The sequence below is a fragment of the Rhinatrema bivittatum genome, chromosome 1 (assembly GCF_901001135.1).
Source record: "Rhinatrema bivittatum chromosome 1, aRhiBiv1.1, whole genome shotgun sequence".
NCBI lineage: Eukaryota > Metazoa > Chordata > Amphibia > Gymnophiona > Rhinatrematidae > Rhinatrema > Rhinatrema bivittatum.
In genome coordinates, this window is record NC_042615.1 from 407,803,167 (window position 1) to 407,823,764 (window position 20,598).

Genomic DNA, 20,598 nt, shown 5'->3' on the forward strand with positions numbered 1-20,598 from the left:
AACATTCTTCTCTTGGCCGCCACTGCAGCCAAAAAGTCCTGGAACATTACAATCTTATGGTCTTTATATCTGAGGTCTCTTTTCTTTTGGTAAGCAGTTAAAATAATAGATCTTTGTGCCCAGTTCATAAATCTGGCAATGACTAAGCGCGGGCGTGTATCTGAGTCCCTCCTGGGTCCCAGTCAGTGAGCTCTTTCAATAACAAGCTTTCCCGCCATGTTTTCCAAGTTCAAAGCACCCGGTAGCCATGCTTCTATTAAAGTCTGCAGCTCACCCTCCAGTATCTCTTCTGGCAATCCCATAAATTTAAGATTGTTTCTCCTCGCCCTATTTTCTAGGTCTTCTAATTTGTTGTCAGCCAAGCTTACCGCATGCTCCAGGGCTGTGACTCGTGCCGCGAGTGATTGCTGATCCTCCTCCACTGCAGCTATCCGGCCTTCCGTGATCTCTATCCGATGTCCGATGTCCCCTAAAGATTCTTTAAGTGTCGCAAAGTTCTCAGCAATTCCCGCAAAATTTGGTTCAAGCGCCTCCACCACGGCCGCAGTCATTCGGGTAATCGCCGCTTCATCAAAGCCTGCATTATCAGGCTCCTTCGCGCCGTCAGCCATTTTGGGCTCACTTCCTCCGCTCTTTGGTTTTTCTTTTTCTTTTTTTGGCGGTTTTGCCGACATTCCCTCCAACTTGCAAATCGCCTTGTCGTATCTCAGTGTTTTCCGCCGCTCTCCGACACCCTTTAACGGCTATTTGGCTTAGATTGGCACTTCCAATTGTCAGATTTTAGCAGGCCCACACCCGGAGCTCTGGAGAGCGCGACTCACCAGGCTAACGCATCACGTGACCTCCAAGTTCCTCCATCTTAAACTACCTTCAGCATGTTTTGCACCTCGTTATGTAGGATCCTTTGCTATCCTTCTGCGCTTGGTAAATCTGTTGTACAGTTTGAAACTACCCCATCAATGAAAATACATGTCTCTCTGTTAAAACCCTTGATGCTCTCAGAGTTCTCTAAGAAGAACCCAGAACCCACTAACCTGGACACAGAGGACGATATTGAGTATGCTGTAGATGACATCTTGGATGTCCACAAGAGAAGCAAGACATGGGAATACCTCATCTCCTGGGAGAGTTATGGACCAGAAGAAAACTCATGGGAGCCTCTGGCCAACATCATGGATAAAGACATGGTACGTCAATTTCATCTCGCACAACCTCGAAAACCCAGACCATCAGGAAGAGGTCCTAGAGGGGGCCCTTTGAAGGGGGGTACTGATGCATCCGTCAGTCACAGACGGCTGCGACCGCTCTGTCTCACCTCTCTTTTACCCTTTTCCTCCTCCATTGGAAGAATGGCTGCCTCCACTGCTATTTGCCGAAACCCTCGGCGGCTCCGAGCCAGCATGGGCATCCCTGTCTGCCATGCTTCTTCCTGAGGCCTCCTAGGGCACACACGTGCATGCTGCCTACATTTTTGAATACGTCATGGCGGGAATCTCGGGGGTGGCCCCACCGATTGACATCAGTACCTCCGGGTATTTAAACCTTTGCTCCACTCCAATTGAAAGAGTTAGCAAGGACTTTGGTTTTGCTACTCTGACCGCTTCTAAGCTGCTCGCTTGGATTCCTCACTACCATCTGGGGTATTTCGCTCCTACAGAAACTCTGGGTACCCACTCCTCGGGGGCCTCTGACTTCTACTCACCCTCCGGGGTTAATCTGCCTAACCTTAAGGACACTCGCTCCTCAGGGGTCCTGTCTGCTTTCTTTCAGGAACCCACAATGCTCCTAGGTACACACTCCTCGAAGGCCTACTCTACTCAGGGTATCCTGCATCTCGGATCTCGGGTCCCTCTCTTCATTTAACTACTGAAGGAAGTTATCAGCACTGCTACTCTGTGAGTATCACTAAGCTCCAGCTCTCTTCATCCTACCCTTCAGGTGCACAACCTATCCTACGCTGCAGAACACGACCACACCTTTGCTACATCTGGGTGAGACCATCAAGTACAGAGACTGTCTGAGCTTTCTGTGTTATCACTGGACTACAGTACGGTACGTTCCTTGGGCAAGATTCAACTCTTCAACAGCAGTATAATAAAGCTTTCTTTCCTCACTGTCTGCTTACTAGAGTCTAGCCAATCATTGTGGTTCCCCACGGGGCCCCTCCCCATAGGAGGAGCCATCGCTTCTTCGACCAAGAGTCCACAATATGTCACAAACACAACAAAAGGACTGTCTTTTGTTTCCACACCAACATATAACGCATTCAAAACAAGAGTTGAATTATTTAAATTCACAAGAAAACTGAAAATTATAGAATTTTTCTCAAAAACTGGATGTCAAAGTGAGGATGTATCTTTAGTGAAAAGACCCAGTAAATGGATTCCTCCAGGTGCTGTTAACCCTATTATACATACCTATGAAACGTTGGTCTTAAAAGAGTTAAATGAAATTGAGAACAAAAGCCACAAGAGAAAATACAACAATATTACTAATACTGAAAAATATGCAATAAATACTTTGAGCAAAGACCCAAATATAGTTATCAAATCTGCAGACAAAGATGGATCTATTGTGGTCATGGACACAGAAAACTACATAAAAGAAATAGAATGACAATTATCAGACCAATCCTTTTACCAGAAATTGAAACATAATCCGACTAACACAATAAAAAAAGAGATTGATGATTTATTAAAAACTGCCGAAAGCAAAGGTTTTTTTTTAACAAATTAAGAGTTAGGTTTCTTAAAGGTAGATAATCCAATAATGCCCACACTCTACATATTACCCAAAATCCACAAATCTTTAAAAGATCCGCCTGATAGACCAATAGTTTCTATAATAAATTCTCTACTCGAGCCACTTTCCACTTTTTTAGACACTTTTTTAAAACTACAAGTTTTAGAGATTCCTTCCTACATTAGAAATTTTTCACATTTCATTACAATTTTAGAAGGAATTAAGAATCTCAAAGAAGATATCATAATGGTGACTCTAGATATAGAATCTCTGTATACTAATATTCCTCAACTTGCTGCATTGCTCAACAATTTCAGAAACGTACCGTTCACAAACAGATTCCGAATCAATTCCTGATTGAATTAGCAGATATTGCACTGACCAAAAATTTCTTCAGTTTTAATAAACACATTTTTAAACAGATAAAAGGGGTAGCTATGGGATCCATCATAGCCCCCTCGGTGGCTAACCTGTACGTGGCAAAATTTGAAAATAAATTTTTAATAGACCATGAGGTAGATCTTAAATAAGTACGCCGGATTTTATAAGATACGCGTGTAGCCGCACGTATCTTATAAAATCCGGGGTCGGTGCGTGCAAGTTTGCGCAAAATCGGCAGCCTGCGCGCACCGAGCCACGCAGCCTGCCTCCGTTCCCTCCCTTCCCCTATCTACCCCAACCCCAACCATACCTAAATCCCCCCCTACCTTTGATGTGCAAGTTACGCCTGCTTGAAGCAGGCGTAACTTACGCGTGCCACCTCAGCATCCCCCGGCACAGGCCGCAGTGCCAGGGGACTTGGAACCACCCTCCCGGCCCGCCTGCGAACAGTTGCCATGCCCCCGAACCGCCCCCTGGCCCCGGACACGCCCTCTCCTGGCCCTTTTACGAAGCCCCGGGACTTACGCGCGTCCCGGGGCTTTGTGCGAGCCGGCAGCCTATGCAAAATAGGCTCCAAGGTTTTTAAAATCTAGCCCCATGATTTTAGAGACAATGTAGTTTTATGGAAAAAATACATTGATGACTTTTTTTTTTACAATGGAAGGGTGACACGAAATCATTAGAAAGGTTTTTTATTTGGCTAAATACATTAGATATTAATCTTAAATTTACCATGAACTTTAATACTACAACTATTGTGTTTTAGATATTTTAGTCAGTTTTAAAGAAGGCATGTTTAGCACTGATATCTATAGAAAGCCGACGGATAACCAACACATTTTTAGATTACAACAGCTGCCACAATAAATCATGGCTCAAAAACCTACCCTATTCTCAGTTTTTAAGACTCAGAAGATCGTGTACAGATGAGACCACCTTCCATGTAAGAGCAAATGAAATGAAACAGAGGTTTATTGATAAGAAATATCCGGTCAAACATATAGAAACTAGCTACAGTAGAGCATTCAAGCAGAATAGGTCAGATCTTCTCAGGAAGAAAGTGAAAAAATTGTTGATCGCATTGTGTGTCCAATCACTTATACTCAAATGTCGCATAGTTTTATAAACGTTTTGAGAAACTATAGGCCTATAATGCATGTGTTATCCAGCTTCAAAGACAAGGAATTGCTAGTGGCTAATAAATGTGAAAAAAACCTGAAGGACCTGATATCACCATCAGCATTGCCACAGATTTCAATCCAAGATAAAAGACCACCAGGCTACTACCCCTGTGGCAGATGTTCTGTATGCAATGTAAATATTAAAACAGACCATCTAAAGATCCCAGGACAACAAAGAGTTTTTAAATTTAAATTCTTTACCAACTGTAAAAGTAAAGGGGTCATATATGCAGCGATCTGTCCATGCAACAAGTTATATATTGGTACAACAATTAGAGAATTTAATAAAAGGATCATAGAGCATAAAAGCAGTATTAATTGGTCGATTACATCGAAACCACTAGGAGAACACTCTGTTACAAATAATCATAAATTTAATGACTACAAATTTTGTGTCATACAACAACCTGCAATGAGTTGGAGGGGGGGTAATTTAGACAGACTACTCCTCCGACTAGAACAGAAATATATTTATGATTTGAATACTGTTGCTCCATATGGTTTAAATGCCGAGGTTGATTATTCTGTTTTTTTATAATAAATTTTAATATACTGTTTCAAGATTTGTTCCTAATGTGGTATACTACCTATATACGTCTTATTACCAAAAAAATATTTTAGTTGTTTTAGATGTCCGCTTGAAGTAATTTTACACAGAATATTTATTATGTTTAACCTCTTTTTTTCTATGAGTTAATTTGGTCTAATGTTTTATGTTATATTTTTTTGGGTTTTTTTATATTTATTTTTATCCTTATATTTATTTATTACCAACAAGTTAATAACAGATGCAATAAATTTCGCCCCACTAGTTATATTTTTTATAACTGTAATACAACTCTTCTATTTTTTCCACAATTTTTTTGAGAGTTCCTTGTAGACAAGATCAACATGCTCTGTAGACACCCCCCCTAAATGATTGACATAGATTTTGGCGCCAATTTTGTGTTTGAAGACAGCACTGAGCATGTGCACACTACTGTTTGTAAGAAGTAGAGAGAGCACATCCGCCTGCAGTTTTAAACGGTAAATCTGACTTGCTCTATTTAAAGTTGTTTGAGTAAATTTTGTGGTTTTAAAACTATTCTTTTGACAAGGGAAACAGTATGGGGTAGATTTTCAAAGGGATACGCGCGTACCCCCCAAAAACCTACCCCAAACCCCCCCTGCGCGCGCCGAGCCTATTTTGCATAGGCTCGGTGGCGAGCGCAAGCCCCGGGATGCGCGTAAGTCCCGGGGCTTGCATGGAGGGGCGTGTCGGGGGCGTGTAAAGAGTCACGCGGCATTTTGGGGGCGTGTCAGGAGTGACGCTGTGTTTCGGGGGCGTGTCCGGGGCGTGGTTCCAGCCCGGGGGCATTCCGGGGGCGTGACAGCGGCCCCTGGACCAGCCCCGGACCGGAACATGGAGCGCGGCAGCCGGCTTCGAGCAGGCGTAACTTTCGTGATAGAGGTAGGGGGGAGGTTTAGATAGGGCCGGGGGGGTGGGTTAGGGGGTGGGTTAGGTAGGGGAAGGGAGGGGAAGGTGGGGGGAGGGCGAAGGAAAGTTCCCTCCGAGGCCGCTCCGATTTCGGAGCGGCCTAGGAGGGAACGGAGGCAGGCTGCGCGGCTCGGCGCGCGCAGGCTGCCGATTTTGGGCAGCCTTGCGCGCGCCGACCCCGTTTTTAATGGATACGCGCGGCTACACACGTATCTATTAAAATCCCGCATACTCTTGTTCGCGCCTGGTGCGCGAACAAAAGTACGCGTGTGCGCAGATTTATAAAATCTGCCCCTATATGTATTTCATTGAGCAGTTTATACTGCCTTTAGATTTTTACCTCCTGAGGTTTTTTGAAGAGTATATCTTTTTTACATGTCCTTTGCCAAATTATTTCTGTCACTTGTGCACACTATGCCCTTTAATTTTCTTGATTTGTCCTGCAAAGAATTCAGTTTTTAAGCACTGTAATGAGCTGGTTTTCAAAATGACTTTTAAGTAGATCTCAGCCCACAGCACTGTAGCATGACCTGCTGCTTTAAGTATCTGCAGTACTTTTGATTTGTATGTGTAAAAGGCATTGTCTCATTTCATGTTCTGCCTGCATAACACATTATGGGGTAGATTTTATAAATCTGCGCCCGTGCGTACTTTTGTTCGCGTACCAGGCGCAAACAAGAGTACGCAGGATTTTAATAGATACGCACGTAGCCGCGCGTATCCATTAATATCCAGGGTCGGCGAGCGCAAGGCTGCCCAAAATCAGCAGCCTGCATGCGCCGAGCCACGCAGCCTGCCTCGGATCCCTCCACCTCCCCCCACCTTCCCCTCCCTTCCCCTACCTAACCCATCCCCCAGCCCTATCTAACCCCCTCCACCCCTTGTTATACAAGTTACGCCTGCCGAAGCAGGCGTAACTTGCACGCGCTCGGTTGGCCGCCGGCACACGATTCCCAGCCCAGGAGCCATTTCGGAGGCCTTGGCCATGCCCCTGAAATGCCCCCGGGCCGGAATCACACCCACACCCCGCCCCCCAAATGACGCGCTGCCGCGACACGCCCCCCAACACGGCCCCCAGGAAAGCCCTGGGACTTACGCACGTCCTGGTGCTTGAGCGCGCCACCGAGCCTACTCAAAATAGGCTCGGCACGCGCAGGGGGTACTTCGTACAGGTTTTCGGAGGGTACGCACGTATCTTATGCTCGTACCCCTTTGAAAATCTGGCCCTATGTGATCAGCCAGAGATCTATAAATATTGGTTCATCCTCGGGAGATGGTGAAATTTTTTGAATAGCACATTTTCACTTCTTTACCCTTTTAGTATAATTTGTTTTATTGTAATAATTTACAATTCAAGTAAGACCCAGATCTTTTTATTAACTAGTTGGTGCCTTATTCTATTTATAGGTTGGTTCTTCCCTCCTTTGTTTGAGAATACAATAGCACAATTGAAGCATTTATAAGATTTTTAGAGTTCTCATAGATATTCTGTGTGTATTTTACAGATATGCTACGACTGTGGATGTTTTATCGAGAATTTATGTATTACAAGTAAGATTGGTTTAAGACCATATTAGGTCCAAACTCATTAATCAGAGGTAATTCATTGTCTTAAAAATTTTTTTATAGTAATTCAAATAGAGAATTATTTTATTGAAATACATTTAATTCAAAAATCTGTTTTACATAGCAATTTCAATAATCATTTTACTTAAATATATTGAACTTAAAATTCATTTTTAAGATTCTTACAAGACTTTTACTTAACATCTTACTTCATGACATATATAGGTTTTACACTTACCACATTTTAGACATATGTAGTTGCTCTAGCTCTTGACCTCCTGTAAATGTTCTGTTTCATGTCACCATTTTAAATGTTATTTTATATGTTTGTATATTCATATTTTATATAATAGATTTTTTAAGTTGTGTATGTCTTTTTTCATTTTTCTGTATATGATGTTATTTTACTATAGCTCCTGAGGCAGCCACTAAATGTGTAGCGAAACTCGTCTTGAGTCGGGCTTTTTATAAAAACACGTCTCCACTACAATAAATACATTCAAAGACATCTGGCATCTACTCTTCTGTTGTTTCCTCCACAGCTATCATAGATCACCTTCCTCTTTGCTTCTTGGGTCCGATCATTGGAGTAAGACTGCAGGAAGTTCTTCAGAGAGCGATTGGTACGCCCGGCCTAACCGTTGGCTTGCAGATGGTATGCAAGCGTCAGGCTGATGTTTATTCAAAATTTCCTGCAGAGGGAGCGCCAGTAGTGAGTGACGAATTGAGGTCCTCTATCTGAGGCAATTTCTATGGGCAAGCCATGGAGACACTGGACGAGCAGAGGAAGTCTCCTTTTATACTTCCCCTGCTTAGGCTGCTGAGGAACAGATGAGGCTTGTTAAAGGGATCAGGTCCCTTTAAATCAGTGGAGGAGGCGCGGCCTCGCACCTAAGGATGGCGGTGGCCATCTTGGATTTTCCCCCGCGGAGGAGAGACGCCGCTGGACGCCACGAGGGGGAGCAGGACGGCTCCACCTACAGCAAGCAGCACCGGAGACTGCGCGGGAGCAACGGCCTGGTTCAGAGCCCTCCCCCGAGGCTCCCGCGGCGAGGGGGCACCGCGGACAAGGTAGGGGGCCGCGGTCGTGGGACGCCACGGCCGCGGAACACAACAATCCTTCTTCTTGACAAAGAAAAAACCTGCTCCTGCAGGTGAAGTGGACGGTCAGATAAATCCCTTGGCTAGGTTTTACTAGATGTATTCGGCCATGACTCAGGTTTCAGGCACAGACAAAGGATAAGTCCTACCCCTGGGAGGAGTAGTACCCGGTAGCAGATCAATCAGACAATCGAACTTGCACAGGGGTAGTAGAATATCTGCTTTCTGCTTAGAAAAGACGTCCTCGAAGTCCCCATTGGGAGGCAGAAGACCAGAAATGGCTACTGCAGGGGGGACCACAGTTGAAGGCTCCACCCTCTTCAGGCATTGTTGATGACAAGCAGATTTCCATTCGGTGAGCTGCAGAGTTTCCCAGTCAAACTAGGGGGAGTGGTGCTGGAGCCACGGCAACCCCAAGACTATGATGAATAGGTTCAATCTCATCCTCATGGAGAGCACCGGTGAGTAGCTGAGCAGGTGCTGTAATCTGAGAGATCCGCCCAGGTAGAGGTTCGCCATGGATGGAGGCGATCCACAGAGGGAATTCTATGGCATGAGTAGGTATGTCTAAAAGGTGTACCAGGATTTTCAAGATAAAACTTATAACCTGCTCCAGAGTCAACTAGAGCCGTGGTTGGGAAAAAATGGGAGTTCAGGGTAGCGTAACTGACAATGATAATTGAGGAGCCGGAGCAGTGCCCAAATTCAGGACCCCAACCGAACTTAGGCCCGGGAGTTTCCCAGACGGACAGGGCAAGTCTGGAGGCAGTGGCAAGAAGCCCCATAGATACAGGCACAAGCTGGAATCTCTCTGTCGGAGATGCTCCTCCGAAGTAAGGTGCCCACGACCCAGCTGCATAGGTTCCTCTAACTTGATGGTAGGTTGCAGCCCACTACTACGTATCTTGTATCTTCAAGGCCAGGCCAGGAATGGCCTGAAGGGCAGAAGGCTCCGCCAAATCCATGGCCTTGGCAATCTGTTGCGCTGATGGTGGACCCTTGGCCAGAGGTGGGTTTGATGCTACCCACAGGGCAAGCCCTATGGGTCCCCACTGTTGGGTGGTGGATCAGGCTAAGAGACGTAGGCCAACTGGAGCTTCGCCAATACTAGCCCACGTTCCCCTTAGGTTGAGCCCTTGGGTGCCGAGGCCGGCTGGACTTAGGCGGGCCTCCATGTGACCACTCCCAGTTGGTGTAGACAATGGTATGCCAGAAACCAGCAGAGGTATTGGAGGGCTGACGACGGTCTGGATGAGGCAGGGTTCCAAACACCCAGTCGCCAACAGGAACAGAGGAGAGTAGGGGGCGACCAGGTAAAGATAGGCCAAAGCCTGAGAGGCCAGGTCCGTAGGAAACAAGGAGAGTCCACGGCAAGTTGGAGTCAGGGCAGGCTGCAGGAAGACACAGTACCGGAAGTATCACCCTGTTATATGTAACTGCCTTTTCCGCACCATTGTTATAGTTATGTTTACTATGCACCCCTGTTTTATGTGAACCAGCACGATGTGACTGCTGTCTCGAATGCCGGTATATAAAAATCTGAAATAAATAAATAAATAAATAAATAAATAAATAAATAAGTAGAGCTGAGGTCAGAGCCAGGAGATTAGATTAAGCATAGTCCAGACGAAGCAGGGGTCAATACCAGAGAATCAGTCCAAGCGTAGTCCAGACAAAGCAAGGGTCAATACCAGAGAATCAGTCCAAGCGTAGTCCAGACGAAGCAGGGGTCAATACCAGAGAATCCGTCCAAGCGTAGTCCAGATGAAGCAGGGGTCAATACCAGAGAATCCGTCCAAGCATACAAGGATCAGGCAAAGAAAAAAGCAGGAACAGGAACCAGGAACAGGACAGGAATAGGAGACAAGAATGATGACAGGAACCAGGAACGAGCAATGAGCACACGAGTAATCATGGAGACCTGTTGCCAAGGCAGGGAACAAGTGGCTGGGCCCTGCCTTTTATACAGAGGCACAGTGATGTCATCATCCGGGGCCGCAGGCTACTTTCCCACTGCAGCCCCTTTAAGAGTGTGCGAGTCGCGCGTGCGTGTGCCTAAGCCAGGGCCCAGAGGAAGCAAGGTAGTGGCGTCACTCCACAGTCCGTGCGGGGAGACCCGCTGGGTGCAAGGAGGAACCGCGCAGGAGTCAGAAGTGACAGAGATGGCTGCAGGTGCTTGGGGATGAAGGCGACTGCCCACCACCGCGAGCGAAGGTGAACCGGAGCTGGCACCTGGATTCCTGGGGTGAGTAGGCTCGGGTGTGAGCCTAGCACAGCCGGGACGTGTAACATTCATGGGAGGCACTGAAGCTGATGCCTTCTCATAGTCTACTTTTGATGAAGAGGATGATTGATGACTGTGCTTCTTAGACTACTCTAAAGGCCTTATAAAGTGTCTCTCTCTCTCTCTCTCTATTTATCTCTCGCTCTCTCATTTGGCAGGCTACAAAACTTTAACACACATCACAATAAACTAACTGTGCAAAGCACATGGTGTGGTAATTCTAAAATAATCTAACCACACCCCTTTTTCTTATCACAGGTATTATCCATATGAAAATTATAGCATTTTGTTGAATTGAGGCCTTAGTCTCGTGCAGGATCTTTATCCTGTTGGACTGTATTCTATCAGAAAAAATGATAGAATTACTCTCCTAAACTACTCAGTCAACCTTAATTCATATGCTTGATGCTGAAAAATGATTGTAAATTTTATATCAAGGAGGAATAACACTGTCCCACCAGGTCTCTAATAGACCAATTATGTCTATCTAATAATTTACTGTTGTATACTCTAACTCTTATCTTATTTCTTATACATACATTTCAAAGTGTGTTTTTTGCTTGTATGAACAACCTGATTTTCAGTTGACAGGGATAATTTGGAATCTTTTAGCTCAGGTGATTCTTTACTTATAGGCACATGGACAGTTTTTGCTTTTATTGGAACTTCTCTCTCGGAATGCCCTAACTATCCTGTTTCATTAGTATCCTTCAGAGATACCTCCCTCCGAACCATAAGCTGCGGTTGGCTTAACCCCTTGTTCTAGTTTAAAAGCTGCTCTATAGGGGTGTGCATTCGTTTTCGCTGTATTGGCGATCTGCATCGTATATTGCACTATTCATAGTATTCGTGGGGAAGCAAAACGTATCACGATTCCCCACGAATACACGGATCTTCGCCGAATTATACGGCCACCTAAATAAAAATTTAAACAAACCCCCACCCTCCTGACCCCCCCCCCCCCAAAACTTACCAAAACTCCCTGGTGGTCCAGCGGGGAGTCCGGGAACCATCCCCTGCACTCACACCCTCGGTGCCGGTTTCATCATGGCGCCAATAGCCTTTGTCACAGGGGCTACCGGTGCCATTGGTCAGCCCCTGTCACATGGCCATCGGCGCCATCTTGTGCTCCTACCATGTGACAGGGGCTGACCAATGGCACCGGTAGCCCCTGTGACATAGTATGGGCAAAGGCGATCGGCGCCATTTTGAGTACTGGCATCGGACGGCCGGCGTGCAGGAGGTCGCTCCCGGACCCCCGCTGGACTTTTGGCAAGTCTTGTGGGGGTCAGGAGGCCCCCCCAAGCTGGCTAAAAGTTCCTGGGGGTCCAACAGGAGTCCCAGAGCGACCTCCTGCACTCCGACCGTCCGATGCCAGTACTCAAAATGGCGCCGATAGCCTTTGCCCATACTATGTCACAGGGGCTACCGGTGCCATTGGTCAGCCTCTGTCACATGGTAGGAGCACAAGATGGCACCGATGACCATGTGACAGGGGCTGACCAATGGCACCGGTAGCCCCTGTGACAAAGGCTATCGGCGCCATGATGAAAACGGCACCGAGGGTGTGAGAGTGCAGGGGATGGTTCCCGGACTCCCCGCTGGACCACCAGGGAGTTTTGGTAAGTCTTGGGGGGGTCAGGAGGGTGGGAGGTTGTAGTTAATTTTAATTTTAGCTGGGACACGAATAGAAATCACCGTATTAACGCATCGGGGCGCCATACGGCCGAATGCAATGTATCTGCTCCCCGACGAATCCGAATCACGAATGCAACGTATGGCGTCCCTCTGCACATCCCTACTGCTCTATCTCCTTTTTAAAGGTTAGTTCCAGCAGCCTGGTTCCATTCTGGTTAAGGTGAACCTGCCTTTTCGGAAAAGACTCCCTCTTTCCCAAAATGTTGGCCAGTTCTTTACAAAACTGAATGCCTCTTCTCTGTACTATCTTATCATCTACTCATTGGGATTCTGGAGCTCTGCCTGCCTCTGAGGACCTGCGCATGGAAGAGGGAACATTTCAGAGAATGCTATCTTGGAGGTTCTGGATTTCAGCTTTCTATCTAAAAGTTTAAATTTGGCTTCCAGAACCTCCCTCCCACATTTTCCTATGTTGCTCTTACCAACATGTACCATGACAACCAGCTCCTCTCCAGCATAGTCTAAAATCCTATCTAGGAGATGCATGAAGTCTGCCACCTTTGCACCAAGCAGGCAAGTTACCAGGTGATCCTCATGTCCACCAACCTCCCAGCTATCTACATTCCTAATACTTGAATCACCAACTATAATGGTAGCACCTGGGAGACTTACCCTTAGTGTGAGAGGACAATGCATCACCTGGAGAGCAGGTCCTTGCTACAGGATCACCTCATGCTACAGCAGTGTGATGCTTTCTGACCAAAAGATCTTTCTTCTCCAAGGCAGCACCAGGGCTGCCAGATTGGAGTTGGGACTTGGCTGTCCCTGAAGGTCTCCTATATGTACTTCTCTGTCTATCTCAGCTCATCTAGGTCTTCCACTCTAGCCTCCAGAGACTGGACTCATTCTCTGACAGCCAGGAACTCTTTGCACTGGGTGAACACATAAAATCTCTCATTAATGATTAAAAAGTCATACATGTGACACTCGATACAAAAGATTGGAAGGTAACCCTCTTGATGCTGGATTGCTGCCTTCATCTCAATTTTGTTCAGTACTTAGTTAAGTTTAGGTTGCTAAGGGAGTAGGAATGCATAAATTAGAGTCATTTAACTTTATTGGTGAATTCACTAATAATCTAGTAGTGACCTGCAAGGGGTTAATTAATCTCTTGATAAGGGATGGGGCAATTTTGTGTTTTAGATAACAGTCTAATTGATTTTAAATGTGAAAGTGTCTCTTGCCTATAATTCAAAGGATGAGCTAGGGGTAGGGAGTGGTTGGGAGGGATAAACAGACACTAGAATTAACTACCTTGGCTTGCTTTTTATATCAAACACACACACACACATACACACACTATTTCACCTCGCCCCAATACATTTTAAGTCCTACAATTTCCAAAACCAATACTTACTGATCCTCTTCAACTACCAGCAAGATGATCTTCTCCACTCAATGCTCCTGGGAGATCAATGCAGAGATTTCTTCCTTATGGAAAAGGCAAATTTTCTGATTCATCTTCCCCTTCAGAGAAAAGTTCACCTTCTTCCATGGAGTCATAGTCATTTGCCTGGAAATAATCCACTAAGACCTCACCGAAGGGACCTAATAGCTGATATAAATTATCTTTTTCAGCTCTTACTATCACTTTCTTTATTTGCCTGCTTGACAGCTGAAGGGGGTGAGTCAAACTGCATTTGTGGTGTTAGACAATTGGGATTCTACAGTCTCACTTTGTCTGCGCAAGCCACAAAAGTGAGACTAAAAATTGATGCTAAAATTGGAAAACTTTGGGGAAAAGCTTGAAGTAGATAGTTAGACTGTTTTATGAGTTAGGTTGTACAAGGAATCTGTTTTATGAGTTAGGAAAACATTTGGGGAATCTTCCTTCTCTGGAAACTGTCTCTGTGTAGTTGCACCATCTGATTCTTGAATTTTCAAAATGCCGTGGCTGTTTCAAAAGACAAATTTGATGTTCCTTCATGGTCAGAAACTATTAAAAATTGCTTTTTCAAGCTTTTCAAAGAATCTTTAACAGTCTGCTTCTGAATCGCTTCTGTTTAATGGGAATCACTCAACACCTTATCTCCCCTGAGGCAGGCATAGCAAATGGAGCCATTCTCAACTTCAGTGTGTTTGTTGCAGATACCACACCAACAAGACATTTCTGTTATTATGGCTCAGTTAGAAGCTTCTTGCCTGTGGAGTGCCTCAGGGATTTGTACTGGGACCCGTGCTTTTCAATATATTTATAAATGATCTGGAAAGGAATATGCCAGGTGTGGTAATCAAATTTGCAGGTGATACAAAATTATTCAGAGTAGTTAAATCACAAGAGGATTGTGATAAATTGCAGGAGGACCTTGTGAGACTGAAAAATTGGGCATCCAAATGGCAGATGAAATTTAATGTGGATAAGTGCACAGTGATACATATAGGGAAAAACAACCCATGATATTGTTACATGATGTTAGACTCCATATTAGGAGCTACCACCCAGGAAAGAAATCTAGGCATCATAGTGGATAATACATTGAAATTGTTGGCTCAGTGTTATGGTTAAGCGTATTTGGGTGGATCGGAGAGGGGGTACACCCTCCCCTTGGGTGGTTCAGTGTTAGGCTTCAGATTAATAGCGCAGTCATAAGGTCTGTGAGGCGGTAGTAAGTCTGCAGCTTCTTTTGAAAATACATCTTGGAAAGATGCATATTAAGGCATCAACCCCAGCAATACTGGGGTGGTTGGCATGCAGGTTATAGGAGCGACCTCCATCAGGCATTTACCATGGCAGTCCGGGCCCCAACGTGAAAGTTCCAGTGTAGCCCAATTGAATTGAGGCATATGCTGCCACAGCCACAGTAATCCCAGAACTATAGGGTGCATGGCCTTCTCTAAAACAAAGAAGGAAATATTTTCAGAATGGAGAGCACCGGTCCGTAGACATACTGGTTCAGTGAGTTGGGTTACTTCACCCGGTAAGGGCTCTCCATGAATGGGCGATAGAAGTAGTGGAGACTTCATAGTGGTAGTGGGGATCCGTAGGTGCTCCACTAATTGTTGAAGAATGAAATTGCCTCCTGTCCCGGAGTCCACTAGGTCAAGAATCTAATACTCTAAGGGTCCGCAGATCAAGGATACAGGAAGAGAAAGCGGAGGAGAAGGAGCGGTAAGACCTAAGAAGAGTCCTCCCGCAGGACTTAGGTCTGCCAGTTTCCCTGACATATAGGGCATGTTTGAACAGCATGGCCAGCTTGTCCACAGTACATGCATAGACCCAATTTCTTCCATGTTCTTCTCTCTTTTGACATCAGGTGGCTGCGGCCCAATTGCATAGGTTCTTCTTTGCTGGCCACTGGACTGATGGAACAGGCCTGGGTGTGGACTTCACTCGAACTTCACCCTGAAAGGGTTTTCTGGGAGTCTTGGTTTCTTGAACATTGTCGCGAAGTTGGCGATCAAGCTTTGTTGCCAGCTTCACTAGTTCAGCCAAGGTCTCTGGCATCTCACAAGGGGCGAGCTCGTCCTTCAGACGAGAGTTCAGCCCTTAAAAGAAGAGAGTCTTCAGGCATTTCGGGTCCCAGGATAATTCAGATGCCAGTGTCTTGAATTCGATAGCGAAGTCAGCTAATGGTTTATTACCTTGCTTCAGGTGAACCAGGGAAGATCCTGCAATAGTATACTGAGCAGGGTCATCGAAAACTGACTTAAACAGTTCGAGAAATCCTTCAAGGTCATGAAGAATTGGATCCTCGCGCTCCCACAGCGAAGATGCCCAAGATAAGGCTCATCCATCAAGATACGACAAGATATAGGTGGTCTTGACATAAGCTGTGGGAAAATGGCTGGGTTGCAAGGAAAAGTGCATGCAGTACTGGTTAATGAAACCTCTGCATCTACAAACCTCTCCCAAGAAGTGGGAAGGAGCAGATAGAGGTACAATAGTCTTGACTGTCACCTCAGACGGTGTAGCTTCTTTACCTGTGGTGGAAGGTGAGTTCATCTGTGTGTGCAGTAGGTTGAATGCAGTGGTCAGTCCTTCCAGCACATTCTGCTGTTCGGAGATTCGCTGGGCCAGGCCTGGAATGGCCTGCAATGCGGTGAGCTGAGCCGGATCCATGGAGTTACCAATCTGTTATGGTTAAGCATGTTTGGGTGGATTCCTTGGGTACTGTGGGAGATGACCACGCCCACAGGGAGGAGCCCTGTGAGGAGCCAGTGTACTGGGCTAAACTCAGAACGTACAAACACAGTTAATTCTTTATTAAACAGCTTGAAGAGAACCACCAGAGGTGGCAGTAGTGAGGCAATCTGGTAGTTGCAGTTTCAGGGACATCGGCAGAGGGAGCCCTTATCTCCCTGATGGTATAGGGAGGTTCCGCAGCAGGTTTCCCAGCAAGGAGATACTGTGGATGTGATAGATTGAGAGTTAGAGTACTCACTAGGTGTTTGCTGTTGATATGCGAATCCACCAGATTGTAGAAGAAAGTACAGGCACCAAGGCAGGGAGAGCAGGCCCTCGAGGAGCGAGTACCTGTTCCCTGTAAGGCACCTGAAATAAAGCAGAGGGCCCCCGAGGAATGGGTACCCAGGTTAGCAGTTACCCCGAAGGACAGAGAGAGAGCTTCCAGTGGCAGCACGGAAGCGGCAGAGTAGCGTAGACAAGCACGGATCGAGTCCAAGATCAAGTTCTTGCTAACTGAACGAGCTAGCAAAATAGCAAAGGTTATATACCCGGATGGCGTGACATCAGCATGGGGGAACGCCCCCGAGGTTCGCGCCAAGGTTGGAATAAAGACGTGGGTGGCGCGCGCGCGCACACCCTAATAAGTACCTGGGAGGAGCATGGCAGGAGGCTGCACCATAGCCAATCCGGGGACGCCAGAGAGGTCGGCTTGTAGACGCTGCGGTAGCCATCTTTCCTAGGTAAGCGGGAGGAGCCGTGAATAAGGTGAGGCAAACGGGGCAAAGCCGTCTAGCACCGATGGACGCAACACTTAGTGTGCTGCAGCAGTCAAAAAAGCAAACAGAATATTTGGAATTATTAGGAAAGGAATGGTGAATAAAATGGAAAATATCATAATGCCTCAGTATTGCTCCATGGTGAGACCGCACCTTCGGGAATGACGGCTACTACCTTGTGATTAATACCCTTATTCAATAAACATTCACATGGTTAATGCAACTCCAACATTGCTCTATGCTTCAACGGCAAGAAGACATGTGGGAAAAAGTATTTGCATTCACAAAAAAGCGTGAGAGTAGCTTGCTTGTTGCGGCAATTACTACCCGGAACCAATCAAGCCTGATACTTCACTTTGAATACATATACAGCATAGCTCACTGCTTGAACAGCAGGGGGGGATTGAAGAAAAGATGATTTATATTCAGACAACAACCAACACTGACTAAATTGCACAGGCTAGGTAAACAAATAAGCGTGGGAATAGCTTGCTTATTTTGGCAGTTACTATCCCAAACCAATTAGGCTTGCTACTTCACTTTGATGCAGCTCCAGCACTGCTCTCTACATCAATGGCGGGGTGGAAGGAAATTAGAACCAAAAAGTTACCAATAACTGCCCTGACCTCAGCGGTCAGAGTAACAGATAAGTATGAGAAAAATAAGTGTGAAAGCTTGCTGGGTAGACTGGATGGGCCATTTGGTCGTCTTCTGCCGTCATTTCTATGTTTCTATGTAAAACTGTGTGCAACTCTGATCGCTGCATCTCAAGAAAGATATAGTTGCGATGGAGAAGGTACAGAGAAGGGCAATCAAAATGTTAAAGGGGATGGAACAGCTCCCCTATGAGGAAAGACTAAAGAGGTTAGGACTGTTCAGCTTGGAGAAGAGCTGGCTGAGAGGGGATATGATAGAGGTGTTTAAAATCATGAGAGGTCTAAAATGGGTAAAAGTGAATCAGTTACTTAATATTTGGATAATAGAAAGACTAGGGGGCACTCCATGAAGTTAGCATGTAGCACATTTAAAACTAATCAGAGAGATTTCTTCTTCACTCAACACACGATTAAACTCTGGAATTTGTTGCCAGGGGATGTGGTTAGTGCAGTTAGTGAAGCTGGGTTTAAAAAAGGTTTGGATAAGTTCTTGGAGGAAAAGACCATTACCGCTATTACTAACATCAGTAGCATGGGATAGACTTAGTTTTTGGGTACTTCCAGTTATTTATAGCCTGAATTGGCTACTGTTGGAAACAGGATGCTGGGCTTGATGGACCCTTGATCTGATCCAGTATGGCATGTTCTTATGTTCTGTTCTTATATAGAAATCTCTTTTAGAAGGTCAGATTGGCTATTCAATGTTAAGAGGAGATTTAGATAAAGAAAAGCACATTATCCTACCTTTCTGAAGGATTGCCTGATGACTGTGTTTTTTAACTGACATTTCCAGCTATGTAAAACTTGAAGGGGCTTAATCTCTTTGAAAGAAAAGCTCAGTGAATGGCAGAAATCAGCCTGCTCCTCTGCTATGATGTAGGGAGTATATTATTGTAAGGGCTCACTATACTGCCTCTCAGGCAGGCGCATGGTCCATGAGTTCTAGCCAACTCAATATTAAAAGATAGGAATGGAGAAAAATATTTTTTTAAAACTGCAACAGTGAAAAAAAGACACTAGAAACTCTGCTACACAATTAGAAGCTGTTCCAACAGCTGGAGGCAGAGAATATTGGTTTTACAGGTTCCACAATTAGTTTTAAGTCATAAAAAAAACCCAAAAAACGCTTTCTGCCTCCATTGGCTGGAACAGGGACAAACCCAATTGTTCTGAACTGGTGAAGCAAAAAGACAAAGATGAAAGAAACAAAAAGAAGCAAAAATTTTCCTTTTTTCATGCTTTGTTTGTTTTAAAAAGGAATTGAAATAAAATGGGAAATGAATGCACATCCCTCATAGTTATTTGTGATTATTTTGTTAATGTATTTTTATCATACTTTAATTCAACCAACCTGATCTTGAGGATCAATCATTAGTGGCCAACGTCTTCCTCGAGTCACAAGAATGCCATTTTCAGTAGAGACAATATCACGTGGCAAGCCATCAGAATTCCACTGCCGAATTTCAAATGGTTCTCCCAAAATATTTATAAGACTGAAGTTGGGACTGATGGGAATCTGTAGCTTCTGGCATCGTTTAATCCAGCAGTCTATCAACTGATAAGACAAAATTTATTTATTTACAGTATTTTCATATTTTCCACTGAGTGGAGTCACATTCTCATTTTTATGGGTGTTCAGTCTTTGAACATTGGTGCATATAGGAATTATATGTTCCTAGCACATTTTGTGCTACATTGAAAAATCTTTACTGACTCTATCCTAAATATTTAGGAATATTTCATGACTTTAATGACATACACCATGCAAATTGATATAAATTATTATGGAAGGTATATGTGACCTGGTTTTGCCTGTCACTAAAGATTATCCCCTTAATTTTTGCATCCTCCCCTAGCTTTAACTCCTTTTTTTAATAAAAAAAAAACAACCCTCTTTATTTCAAGACATCAAATGTTACAAATAGAATTATAGAAAGAAGCAAATATTACACTGAATATAAACAAAAATTCAATAATGTCTCCACTTAATATAGATACTCCTTCAACAGCACTCAATAACATACTATTCAAGCTGCCCACAGGCTCTTCTCCATTGCCAGTACTTTGTCCACATGTGCTCATACACCTCAGAGTTGTTTTTAAGATCAAAAGAAATCTTTTCAAGCACTGCAATCTCTGCCACTATCCCCTTGCAATAATATGCAATTGTTATCAAGTTGCATGTAGGAGATGTGAAATCAATTGTTTAAGCTTTCTATCAATATCAAGAGATTCCCATCATCCCAACAGACATAATGGGGTGGATAATATCAATGGCGTCCCCAATGGGTGGCATATTCAAAGCACATTCAGCACTCAATAGCCAGATAAGTAGGACTTACCTGACTATTTAGCAGGCCACTGAAGATCCAGGTATATTTAATGGCTGCTAGTTAGCCAGATAAGTGACTAAGTGGCTATCTTTTAGTTGAATAAAAGTGGGCGGATCAGAACTGTGCTACTTATCTGATTAACTTAACCAGATAAGTAGCAATATTCGCTTTTATCCAGTTAGTTAATTGGATAAGATAGACCAGTCATAGAACTGATCTAACTTAGGCCTGGATTCATCATTCTTTGCAGAATGACGAATCCTGCAAAAATGGGGGG

The 20,598-nt window shown here is 44.8% G+C and overlaps 1 protein-coding gene across 1 annotated transcript in view; it reads right to left on the minus strand.

Moving 5' to 3' along the window:
- Window positions 1-20,598, minus strand: part of DNAH6 (dynein axonemal heavy chain 6) — a 3,261,518-nt gene that overhangs the window by 1,032,545 nt on the left and 2,208,375 nt on the right. Inside the window, 1 exon segment of the mRNA XM_029602297.1 lies at window positions 19,340-19,543. Coding sequence (XP_029458157.1) covers window positions 19,340-19,543 — 204 coding nt within the window.